General features: G+C 45.4%; 1 protein-coding gene across 1 annotated transcript in view; it reads right to left on the reverse strand.

Moving 5' to 3' along the window:
- Nucleotides 1-13345, reverse strand: part of LOC126100293 (vesicular glutamate transporter 2-like) — a 266906-nt gene that overhangs the window by 76562 nt on the left and 176999 nt on the right. The window contains exon 3 of the mRNA XM_049910900.1: nt 2120-2303. Coding sequence (XP_049766857.1) covers nt 2120-2303 — 184 coding nt within the window. The remainder of the gene's footprint in view (nt 1-2119; nt 2304-13345) is intronic.

A 13345-nucleotide genomic window follows, 5' to 3' on the forward strand; every position in this document is an offset into this window, starting at 1 on the left:
GAGTGACCCTCGTAATCGTCGGAGAAAGTGGTTCGATAAGTGCCAAAGTGATAAGGAATACCACTCAATCCATTATAAGAAGAAGCCAGCACTGCATTGATACCAATGGTCATGACTTAGAACACGTTCTGTAAATGTTCGTTCGTGCCACCTTTTTGACCTTCAAACACCTTACTGTTACACATAATTCAGTACCAAACTATAGTATCCCATTTTAAAAAACAAAGTTGCCCTTCAATCTCTGAAGGGACCCCACCTAGTAACAAAAAACCAACGTCATATTGTGGCCAGCGTTGTCCCGTGCAACTTTTGTCTCACAAACTTTTCAGCCACTGTCATACTTTCGGAGTTATTCTAGGTGGCAATAGTTAGTGAGTCACCATGTATAATTCCCCTACATTAGTTATTAAATACAGCTTGAGAACGAGCGTAATGAACGCTTTGTTCACAGTGTTGTGTAGTACTTCGTGAACGACAGTAATGAGAGGTGGGCTACAGCGCAGTGCAGGAGCCGTCGACGCAGGGAGGCTGGACAGGTGCAGAAAAGATTAGCAAACACGTAAATATAGTGAATATAAATGTTTCTTATTTTTTGTTTCTCCAACTGTTGTGAATAAACTAAACGAAAGAACAAACAGCAATGAAGCCCAGCTGTAATTAATTTGTGGTAAGGACTATGGCACCAAACTGCTGAGGTCATCGGTCTCTAGGCTTACGCACTACTTATTCTAAATTAAAGTAACTTACCCTAAGGACGGCACAAACCCACGCCCGAGTGAGGACTCGAACCTCCGACCGGGGGGGGGGGGGGGGGGGGCTGCACGAACCGTGACAAGACGCCCTAGACCGCGCACAGCTACCCCGCGCGGTGTAGCCCAGCTATGGCAAGAATCAAACTGAAGTGTCGTGCAGTGTGAAGCTCCCGCCACTAACGCATGAGCGAACTATCAAGGCTGTCTAAGACTGAAGACCGTGCCTGTGTCGCGTCGCTGCCGGCAGCCACCCTATATCGCGGCGGCAGAGGGCGGTCGTAGTCGGAGCCACTGAATGCGTGGATCGGCGGGCGCGCATCATTAAATGCGCCAGCTCCACACCCAACTATCATCGGCGTCTGTCGGAGACGTGCGTTTCCATTGCCAATTGTGAGACGCCGGTGAAGGCCACATGTACTTTAATCGAACTTTACTTAACTCACAAATAGAGCTGGTAATTATGTTGTGCCGGCCGCGGTGGCCATGCGGTTCTAGGCACTCCAGTCCGGAGGCGCGCTGCTGCTACGGTCGCAGTTTCGAATCCTGCCTCGGGCATGGGTGTGTGATGTCCTTAGGTTAGTTAGGTTTAAGTAGTTCTAAGTTCTAGGGGACTGATGACCACAGCAGTTGAGTCCCATAGTGCTCAGAGCCATTTGAACCATTTAATTATGTTGCACGGTTTAAGACATTAACTTGGGTTTTTGTATTTTCCTGTTGCAGTATCTAAAGACAGCCAGTGCAGACCGAAAATGACTGTCATTGAGCGATAGGATGCAACAATGTGTAGTGAAAGAAAGTTTACAATAAGTTTTTCCTTCTACGGAATGTCACTTTTCGCAAACGCCATTTCCTGACTCGAGGTACATGATGGGTGTGTATGATCCTGCACATCCGAGAGAACGATATGTCGTTCCTGTCGGGCGCTAGTCGTGTGGGACTGTTGATACCCTGCATGGCGTTGAGAATGGGCCTCCTGTAACCAGTGAACCCATCCATCCCACGACTATCGTAGGATAGAGAACAACGCGACGAAGAATACTGCGAAACAATAGGTCACAGTCCTTTCACTGTTGACTTTCGATAGTCGTTTCTCCTTCCTAAATGAGGTATTACGCGACCTCCTCACAAAAAACCAACTTCATGTTCAATTTCTCAACAAAAAACCGCCTGTGTAGTCTTTCCTTGTGGACAGAACGTAAGTAGTTGGACTCGTACCGAATTTGAGAAGCGGCGCGGAGTTGCACACTCAGAACTCACGCATGCCGATTCCGTGTAGCATTTTTATTTTTTTTGCGTCTTAAGGGTATCGCAGTTTTAATGACCAGCTTTAGAGTAGGTGGACAGGAGAGCAGAGGAGTGCACGTTACCTGGGTGACGGTGCCGTTGTCGAGCGTGACGTTGCGGTAGGCGGTCATGGCGACGATGGCGACGCTGAGGTTGACGCGCAGCGCGTACACGTTGAAGAAGCCGAGGAAGGCGAGCAGCGCCACCACGTAGCGCCGCCGCCGCCACACCTTCCACACGGGGCCGCGGCCGTCTGCGCACACGTCGCTGCAACACCGAGACCACTCACCTCAGCAAACTGCGCCACTGCGCCCTCACGTGTTGTGGTTATTGCATTCGAAAACTGAAACTGCTTTGCTTATCAGGTTCTGTTTTCGTGATGCGGTACCTTCTGTATATACACTCCTGGAAATGGAAAAAAGAACACATTGACACCGGTGTGTCAGACCCACCATACTTGCTGCGGACACTGCGAGAGGGCTGTACAAGCAATTATCACACGCACGGCACAGCGGACACACCAGGAACCGCTGAGTTGGCCGTCGAATGGCGCTAGCTGCGCAGCATTTGTGCACCGCCGCCGTCAGTGTCAGCCAGTTTGCCGTGGCATACGGAGCTCCATCGCAGTCTTTAACACTGGTAGCATGCCGCGACAGCGTGGACGTGAACCGTATGTGCAGTTGACGGACTTTGAGCGAGGGCGTATAGTGGGCATGCGGGAGGCCGGGTGGACGTACCGCCGAATTGCTCAACACGTGGGGCGTGAGGTCTCCACAGTACATCGATGTTGTCGCCAGTGGTCGGCGGAAGGTGCACGTGCCCGTCGACCTGGGACCGGACCGCAGCGACGCACGGATGCACGCCAAGACCGTAGGATCCTACGCAGTGCCGTAGGGGACCGCACCGCCACTTCCCAGCAAATTAGGGACACTGTTGCTCCTGGGGTATCGGCGAGGACCATTCGCAACCGTCTCCATGAAGCTGGGCTACGGTCCCGCACACCGTTAGGCCGTCTTCCGCTCACGCCCCAACATCCTGCAGCCCGCCTCCAGTGGTGTCGCGACAGGCGTGAATGGAGGGACGAATGGAGACGTATCGTCTTCAGCGATGAGAGTCGCTTCTGCCTTGGTGCCAATGATGGTCGTATGCGTGTTTGGCGCCGTGCAGGTGAGCGCCACAATCAGGACTGCATACGACCGAGGCACACAGGGCCAACACCCGGCATCATGGTGTGGGGAGCGATCTCCTACGCTGGCCGTACACCACTGGTGATCGTCGAGGGGACACTGAATAGTGCACGGTACATCCAAACCGTCATCGAACCCATCGTTCTACCATTCCTAGACCGGCAAGGGAACTTGCTGTTCCAACAGGACAATGCACGTCCGCATGTATCCCGTGCCACCCAACGTGCTCTAGAAGGTGTAAGTCAACTACCCTGGCCAGCAAGATCTCCGGATCTGTCCCCCATTGAGCATGTTTGGGACTGGATGAAGCGTCGTCTCACCCGGTCTGCACGTCCAGCACGAACGCTGGTCCAACTGAGGCGCCAGGTGGAAATGGCATGGCAAGCCGTTCCACAGGACTACATCCAGCATCTCTACGATCGTCTCCATGGGAGAATAGCAGCCTGCATTGCTGCGAAAGGTGGATATACACTGTACTAGTGCCGACATTGTGCATGCTCTGTTGCCTGTGTCTATGTGCCTGTGGTTCTGTCAGTGAGATCATGTGATGTATCTGACCCCAGGAATGTGTCAATAAAGTTTCCCCTTCCTGGGACAATGAATTCACGGTGTTCTTATTTCAATTTCCAGGAGTGTAATAAAAGTGCTGCACAGTGGTTACTGTAGTATTGCTTAATTAATTTGCTTTTATTTATTTTTTGCGCATGAAATTGTTGGTAAACAATAGAAATACGAGGGTGAGTCAAACGAAAACCTTAAATTTATAATAACAAATCGAAATTTCGCGCCGTTTTCTTTTCAGTTGGTAAGTGTGCTACAAACAGCGTACAGAATGGCCTGTAGGTGGCAGCATAGTGCAGATGCACACATACCGTCGCAGTATCAGTACAAAGATGGCCGCCCTACTTGCGACTTGCACCAGGGAAGAACAGCGTACTGTTATTCGGTTTTTACGTAGTGAAGGTGTGAAACCTATCGAAATTCATCGACGAATGAAGGTTCAGTACGGTGATGCATGTTTGTCACAGCAGCAAGTCTACGAATGGAGTAGGAAGTTCGCACATGGTGTGACTTCAGTGGAAGATGCTCCCCGTCCAGGTCAGGCACAACTTGTGACTCCACAGAACATTGCAGCAGTTGAAGCCATAGTGAAGGAAAACCGCCGAGTGACACTGAATGGCATTGCAGCATGTTTACAGATTACTCGTGGGTCAGCACATTGTGCATGATGAGCTCCAGTTTCACAAGGTGTCTGCAAGATGGGTGCCACGGCAGCTGACTCCTGAAATGAGAGAACGACGTGTCGATGCTTGTGAAGAACTTCGGTGCTTTGAACGAGAAGGTGATGGCTTCCTTGACGGGGACGAAACCTGGGTTCACTTCCACCAACGGGAAACGAAGAGAGCGAGGAAGGAATGGCGCCATTCCTCATCACCAAAACCAAACACGTTTCGAACAGAACCATCAGCAGGGAAGGTTACGCTGACTCTTTTTTGGGGCAAAAGAGGCTTCATTTTGGAACATTACATGCCTAGAGGGACCACTCTCACCAGTGCATCATACACAGATCTCCTAAAAAATCATCTGCGGCCTGCAATCAAATCAAAGCGACGTGGCTTGCTATCAGCAGGTGTCCTTTTGCAACATGGCAATGCAAGGCCCCACACTTTCCGTACAACAGTTGCAACAATTACAGACCTGCATTTTGAGTGTCCTCCTAATGCACCATACTCACCAGACCTTGCCCCAAGTGATTTATGTATGTTTCGACCATTCAAAGACGCAATGGGAGGAAAGAAGTTCCGTTCTGATGAAGAGCTATGCCACGCGGTGCATGAGTGCTTGAGCGAACTACCAAAAGAATTTTTTTCTAAAGGAATTTATGCACTTTGTAAGCGGTGGAGGATTTGCATTGAGAGTGGGGCAGATTATGTTGAAAAGTCATATAGCTTTGTACCACTTCTGCACAATAAATAACATTTTAAAAAATATTTAAGGTTTTCATTTGACTCACCCTCGTATATACAAGGAATTCCATGTTTTGGTATCGTTTCGTTAATTTATTTTTATTTATTTTTTGAGGATGTAACTGTCGGTAAACCATCGAAATGTGTACAAGGAATCCCATATACGATCCTCATTTCTGACACTGTCCGCCAGGATTCGGAGGAGGCTAGTGATCCACGCTCGCGTCGCATCGCATCGCGCTGTGACTGTTCATCGGTCTCGGCAGTGCGAGAGCTCTAACCTTCTGAAGAGAGTTGCTGTAGGTTCGCGAAAGTTTGCGTTTTGCGCGAATCCAGAAGAAGAAATGCCTCATACTTGTATAATTCTATAAGTAACCTAAATTATTTTTGTTATATCTGTGGTGAGTTCACTTTGAAGTCGCAAACTAGAAAACTTAATCCTCTTGTAAAAAAATGAAAAAGAAAGAAAAGCAAAATGCGACCAAGACAAAAAATGGACCCACACATACGCTGTTTGTCATGTGTTAGTCGTGACAGGCTGGTTAAAACGATCACGTCATATGTCCTTTGCTGTAATGTGGAGGGAACTAACGGATCACATAACAGAGTAATATTTCTGTGTGACAAAATTACACTACTGTCTGAAATTAAAGCAACAAACCGCTACTTCCTCGTCCTGTATCTAATTCACGATATAATCATACAGACTGTCAACAGATGCCCGCACGATTGTGTTCTGCAGGGAACATGCCATTCCGGTTAACGGACAACCACTCCAACGATGACATCAGGGTACCTATCAAACGGAGTAATCCAAACGTAGTCCCAGCATCCAAATCCGCTGTGCACACAGACACTAACGGAGCAGTATGGCACGTAGAAGACGCTTAAGAGACTCTGCGGTGAAGGACCATAGACAGAATGGAAGCAGGACAGACACAACCTGATATGTTTCCAGAATGAGATTTTCACTCTGCAGCGGAGTGTGCGCTGATATGAAACTTCCTGGCAGATTAAAACTGCGTGCCCGACCGAGACTCGAACTCGGGACCTTTGCCTTTCGCGGGCAAGTGCTCTACCAACCGAGCTACCGAAGTACTACTCACGCCCTGTACTCACAGCCTTACTTCTGCCAGTATCTCGTCTCCTACCTTCCAAACTTTAGAGAAGCTCTCCTGCGAACCTTGCAGAACTAGCACTCCTGAAAGAAAGGATATAGCGGAGACATGGCTTAGCCACAGCCTGGGGGATGTTTCCAGAATGAGATTTTCACTCTGCAGCGGAGTGTGCGGTCGGGCACACAGTTTTAATCTGCCAGGAAGTTTCACAACCTGATATGGCCCGATGGTATAATAGGGATTGTTAAGTTGTTCCTCAGATGTGGCGACAGTTTATAGAGACCGAAACTGTATCCCGAAGACCAGGACAGGACCGACCATGCATGACATCTGAAAGAGACGACCGGCTGTACGTGTACGACGGTACCACGTTAGATCTGCACGGCAACTCTGACCTCGCGGCATCCACTGGACGTGTTGTATCGAGACAAATGGTGTACAGAAGGCTTCCGGAGAGTGGCCTTTATTGTAGGAGGCCTGCTGTACGTGTGCCTCTGATGCGTCTTCACAGGAAGGAACGTCTAGAGTGAACGTCAAGATGCCACAAGCACGGTAGAACAGTTAACCAATGTTCCCGATTTGGTCTGGAGAGTGATTGCCGAAGGACTCACATTTGGAGGGAATGTGGAACACAATTTCGGCACCGAAGCCTTGTGGAAAGAGAGCGATTTCCCAAATGGTGTGGACAGGGATTATGTTGACCACACGAACGCCTCTTGATGAAAGTGTATGGGTTAATCGGCAAGATTTAATTGGTGTCAGGTATCGTTACGAGATCTTGGGACCTTACGTGCGGTTGTTGCGAGATACTGTGGGCCCAGACTTCGTACTGATGGACGAGTATGCTCGACCTACTACAGGGCGGGAGGCTGATGTTTTCTTGGAAATGGAAGATACTGCACGCACTGCATGGCCTGCTCGTTCTCCCGTTTTCATTCCCACTGAGCATGTCTGGGATGCACCAGGGACACGGCTTGCATCACGTCAGCACCCACCAACGACCCTCCAAGACTTGCAAGCAGCTCTGCAGGAAGAATGGGCATTATTGTCTTAGCACGAGATTGATGACATCATTCACAGCATGCACCAACGATGTCAGGCCTGTATTACACCCTATACTGAACACATTAACCAGTTGTCGGTAAGTGTGTACAAATTTGTTGAGTTGCAAAAAACGAAGAATATTTTGTCTACAGTTATGCATGTTGCAATTGTTTGCGTTCTGTATTCTTTACATTGTTTCTATTTTACTAATCTGTTTATATTGTTTTGTGGCTAAATAAACGCAATGTTGGAAAATTTCCGTTTGTTGCTTTAATTTCTGACGCCAGTGTAGTTGGAATCATCTCGAAAACAAAGAAAACTGTGCAGTGTCCTAATTGACCTTCTGCTTTAAGACCTATCTGTCGCAGTGAAGAATTGCCGGTACTAGTACCTCCCGAGATTGTTACAGAGAATGAAGACGAATGCAGAGGCGAGCACCTAGAAGATAGAGGAGACACACACGCTGTCCCAGCATTTCACGCCACCTGTAAATCAAGCGAGCCTCATTTTTATCTCAGGGGGATTCCAGTGATCTCATTCGTGCTTTAAAATTGTTAAAGCAACAGCCTGAGCTTCTAGCTTCACAATTAAAAGAAAGAAATCTTCTGCTTCCTGATACGAAGTGAATGTTTATCGTGACCGGCATGTTCTTTTTTCTGGATATTTTTCCAAGGAAAGTGATATGATATTTTGTAATGACATCGAATGCGTTGTGGAAACTGTCGGACACGATTTCAGTGTAAGTGATTCGGCGCTTGCTCAGAGATTATAGCGAACGTAGTGTGGAAGCATTACTTCCCCACAATGGGAACAAATTTGCGTTTGAGACAGCAGAGACAGGTACAGCCAAAATTCGAGCAAAAAATAAATAAATAAATAAAATGGCCTGCTCGGAAAGAGCTGCTACCTGGAGAGCAGAATGTAATGAAGGCTCTTCTTTTGAGCCGAAAAATGTGTGTCAGCTTCCGCATATTAGATTGGATCATATGAAAACTTTATAACAGCCGTGGACAAAACATCACATGCATTGAGATATTTGTGAGATACGTTCCCAAGGATCAGCGAAGCAAAAATTGAGGAGGGAATATTTGTAGAACCTTAAGTAAAGGAATTAATGGCTGGTGAATATTTCCTTGATTTGTTGGGTAATGCTAAAAACGTGACATGGCTGTCTTTCATAAGTATTGTAAGAACTATTTAGGTAACCATAAACCAGAAAACTAGAGCGATATTATACTACAACTAGTGAGATCACACCACCATGGGGTATGTGATACGTCACTTAACATATGTTTCTTGAATAATCATGGGACTGCTTCCCAGATAACCTTGGTGTCGTTAATCACGAACATGGAGAATGGTTCCACCAGGAGATTTCTGAAATCAAAAAGCGCCATCAAGGTGAATGCATTACTGAAATATTGCCTGACTACTGCTGGACCTTACGATCAGACGATCCTGCCGCAGAGTCTCACCGGAAATCAGGAGGAAAATATTACTAGGTATGTTTATTCACTTTTCTTTACCATTACGTTGCCAATCTCTTTGATTATCTTGTATACTGAAACAGATTTTTGTGTTCTTCTTTTGCCAAACAGCGTGTTTCAAAATTACACCGACAAACGTCAAGGGGATGTAGAAGATGTCCTGAGGAACAAAATGAGGATAGGAACGCACGTCCGGAAACGTCGTGCAACGACGCCGGCAGCTGTATATGTATGTATACACAGGGTGATTCCGTGATAATGTTACAAACTTCCAGAGACGCATAAAACCATATATGTATCAATTTGTGATAAGGAAACGAACAAGTCGAAAGTTATAAGCGAAAACCGTTCTCATACCTGGAAAACATGTACAGTTGCTGCTAAGGTTGTAGAGTACGCAACTATCTGATACGACTGTGTGTACCAAAACAAGACAACAATGCTTAGTAAAAGTGAACAAGTGTTCATAGCTCCTAAGGTAAGTATTTTACTTACAGTACGTTAGGAGCTACGAACACTTGTTCAATAGAGACGACGTGCTTCATAGCAGCGCAGTTGAACAAGTGCTCATACTTGTTAAGGTACGTATTTTGAAGCGAATTTACTGGCCTTTTACTCTTGTTTTCGTGTGTGCTAATACCTCTGAAAGTTGCCTACCCTAAAATATTACTAACAACAGTGTCGACAAATGTATTCCACTGGCAAGAGATTTCAGTATGATTTTTGCTTATAAATTTCGACAAGTTCGTTTCTGGACCAGGGGCAACAGCCTGGATGATTGACTGATCTGGCCTTGTAACATCAACCAAAACGTCCCTGCTGAGCTGGTACTGCGAACGGCTGAAAGCAAGGGGAAACTACAGCCGTAATTTTTCCCGAGGCCACGCTGCTTTACTGTATGGTTAAATGATGATGTCTTCCTCTTGGGTAAAATATTCCGGAGGTAAAATAGTCCCCCATTCGGATCTCCGGGCGGGGACTACTCAAGAGGACGTCATTATCAGGAGAAAGAAAACTGGCGTTCTACGGATCGGAGCGTGGAATGTCAGATCCCTTAATCGGGCAGGTAGGTTAGAAAATTTAAAAAGGGAAATGGATGGGTTAAAGTTAGATAGTGGGAATTAGTGAAGTTTGGTGGCAGGAGGAACAAGAGTTCTGATCAGGTGAACACAGGGTTATAAATACAAAATCAAATAGGGGTAATGCAGGAGTAGGTTTAATTGGTTCAAATGGCTCTGAGCACTATGGGACTTAACTTCTGAGGTCATCAGTCCCCTAGAACGTAGAACTACTTAAACCTAACTAACCTAAGGACATCACAGACAACCATGCCCGAGGCAGGATTCGAACTTGCGACCGTAGCGGTCGCGCGGTTCCAGACTGTAGTGCCTGGAACCGCTCGGCCACCCCGGCCGGCGTAGGTTTAATAATGAATAAAAAAATAGGAACGCGGATATGCTACTACGAACAGCATAGTGAGCGCATTTTTGTAGCAAAGAGAGACACGAAGCCCACGCCTACCACAATGGTACAAGTTTATGTGCCAACTAGCTGCGCAGATGATGAAGAGATTGAAGAACTTATTCAGATAGTTAAGGGAGACGAAAATTTAATAGTCACTGGGGACTGGTATTCCGTTGTAGGAAAAGGAAGAGAAGGAAATGCAGTAGGTGGATATGGACTGGGGACACCAGGTTTTAAATTGTAAACATTTCACTCTGACCACAATTTACTGGTCATGAACTGTACATTAAAACTGCAGAAACTGCAAAATGGTAGGAATTTGAGGAGATGGAACCCGGATCAACTGAAAGAACTAGAGGATTTAGAGAGTTTCACAAAGAGGATTAGGGAACGGCTGACAAGAACAGGAGAACGAAATGCAGTGGAAGAGGAATGGGTAGCTTTGAGAGATGAAATAGTGAAGGCAGCACAGTATAAGCTCCCGTCTCCTTGGAGATTATATGGGTTAATTAATGATTATTATGTTACAATCCTCTTGTTGTAGTTGACCGTGTATCTCGAGACTTCGTTCATTGTTAAATGCAAAGGTGTGGTAGTAACTGATGGAGACGCATTAAGAACTGGTAAAATTTAATTTATTTCCTTTATCACACTTAACAAACATAAACACACTATTATCCAAACTGTGTGCCACTACTATTAAACCACCTGTACTAATATCAAGTACACAGATGGAAAACCAGTCCTAAGCAAAGAAGGGAAAGCAGAAAGGTGGAAGGAGTATATAGAGGGTTTATACAAGGGCGATGTAATTGAGGGCAATATTATGGAAATGGAAGAGGACGTAGCTGAAGATGAAATGGAAGACATGATACTGCGTGAAGAATTTGACTGAGCCCTTTAAGATCTAAGTCGAAACAAGGCACACGGAGTAGACAACATTCCATTAGAACTATTGACAACCTTGGGAGAGCCAGGGCTAACAAAACTCTACCATCTGGTGAGCAAGATGTATGAGACAGGCGAAATACCCGCAGACTTCAAGAAGAATATAATAATTCCAGTCCCAAAGAAAGCGGATGTTGACAGGTGTGAAAATTACCGAACTATCAGTTTAACAAGTCATGGTTACAAAATATTAACATGAATTCAATACAAACAAATGGAAAAACAAGAGAAGCCGAGGTTAGTTTGTATGCCACAGAAATGTTGGAACACGCGAAGCTGTACTGATCCTACGACTTATCTTAGAAGATAGGTTAAGAAAAGGCAAACCAGCGTTTCTAGCATTTGTAAACTTAGAAAAAGCTGTTTTGGCATTGTTGACTGGAATGCTCTGTTTCAAATTTGGAAAGTGGCAGGGGTAAAATTCAGGTAGAAACCAAATGGCAGTTATAAGAGTCAAGAATCAAGAAAGTGAAGCAGTGATTGAGAAGGGAGTGAGACAGGGTTGGTAGCCTCTCCCCGATGTTATTCAATCTGTATACTGAGCACGCAGTAAAGGAAACAAAAGAAACATTTGGAGTAGGAATTAAAATCCGTAGAGAAAAAATAAAGACTCTGAGGTTTACCGACGATATTGTAATTCTGTCGGAGACAGCTAAGAACCTGGAAGAGCAGCTGAACGTAATGGACAGTGTCTTGAAGGGAGACATAAGGTGAACATCAACAAAAGCAAAACGAGGTTAATGGAATGTTGTGGAATTAAATCAGGTAATTCTGAGGGAATTAGATTAGGAAATGAGATACTTAAAGTAGTAAATGATTTTTGATATTTGGGGAGCAGAATAACTGACGATGATCAAAGTATAGAAAATATGGACTGGCTACGGCAAGGAAAGCTTTTCTGAAGAAGAGAAATTTGTTAACATCGAGTATAGATTTAAGTGTCAGGAAGTCTTTCCTGAAAGTTTTTATGTAGGTGTAGCCATGTATGGAAGTGAAACATGGACGATAAACAGCTTAGAGAAGAAGAGAAGTATTCTAAATGTGGTGCTACAGAAGAAGACTGCCGATGGGTAGATCACGTAAATAATGGGGAGGTACTGAACAGAACTGGGGAGAAGAGGAGTTTGTGGCACTACTTCACTAGATGAAGGGATCGGTTGGATCACCAATTTAATATTGGAGGGATGCGTGGAGGGTAAAAATCGTAGAGGGAGACCAAGAAATGACTGCACGAAGCAGAATCAGAGGTATGTAGGTTGCAGTACTTATTCGGAGATGAAGAGGCCTGCACAGGATGGTGTAACATGGAGAGCTGCGTCAAACCGGTATTTGGACTGAAGACCACAACAACAACAACAGCCTCACAGATGTCAGCAGAAAATCGCAAGCCTTATATGTGACCACAGCGTATAAGTAATGGAAAAAGCGAAACAATAGTGCTGCAGCACATCTTTTAAACGAAATAGTTCAATTAGTGTCCAACAAGTTCCCAACGGACTCTGTCGTTTAAAATACTTTTTAATAAGGTGTAGTTAGATACAGACAAGGATCGCCGAAAAGAAAATCATAAAAGTAAAACGACTGCACGGTAACCTCATGAAAGACAAAAACAGAAATAATACACAATTAAATTGGGAAAACATTCACAGCCTGAACCTGTCATTGTATGTAAAGTCGAGTTGGAGCTTCGCTGTCAACAGAAAATGTGCTACGAACTCAAAAGTTCATTCTACTCTATTCGATGAGTCACCGACGTGTATGGTATGCAAACTAATACATAACGAGGAACATAGATTTCTGTGTGATAACGTAAAAGACATATCGCTCTATATTATACAAAAGAAAGCATTTGAACGTTACCCAAAAACAAAACGAAATGCAGTGTCTCGGCTGAAAGGCATTACATCTAGAGAATAGGGAGGAATTCTGGGTATATCTCTCAACTGAGCACCCCATGGTGATGCGCACGAGAAACTGGAAAGAAACCTACTGAATTTTTTAACCAGGGCAACAATGTAAAAATAAAAGCAAATAATTTACTTTACCAATTCGCATATCTTGCATGTTCAAGAATGGATTTTAGTTGACGTCACT

The sequence above is a fragment of the Schistocerca cancellata genome, chromosome 9 (genome assembly GCF_023864275.1).
Source record: "Schistocerca cancellata isolate TAMUIC-IGC-003103 chromosome 9, iqSchCanc2.1, whole genome shotgun sequence".
NCBI classification, from domain to species: domain Eukaryota; kingdom Metazoa; phylum Arthropoda; class Insecta; order Orthoptera; family Acrididae; genus Schistocerca; species Schistocerca cancellata.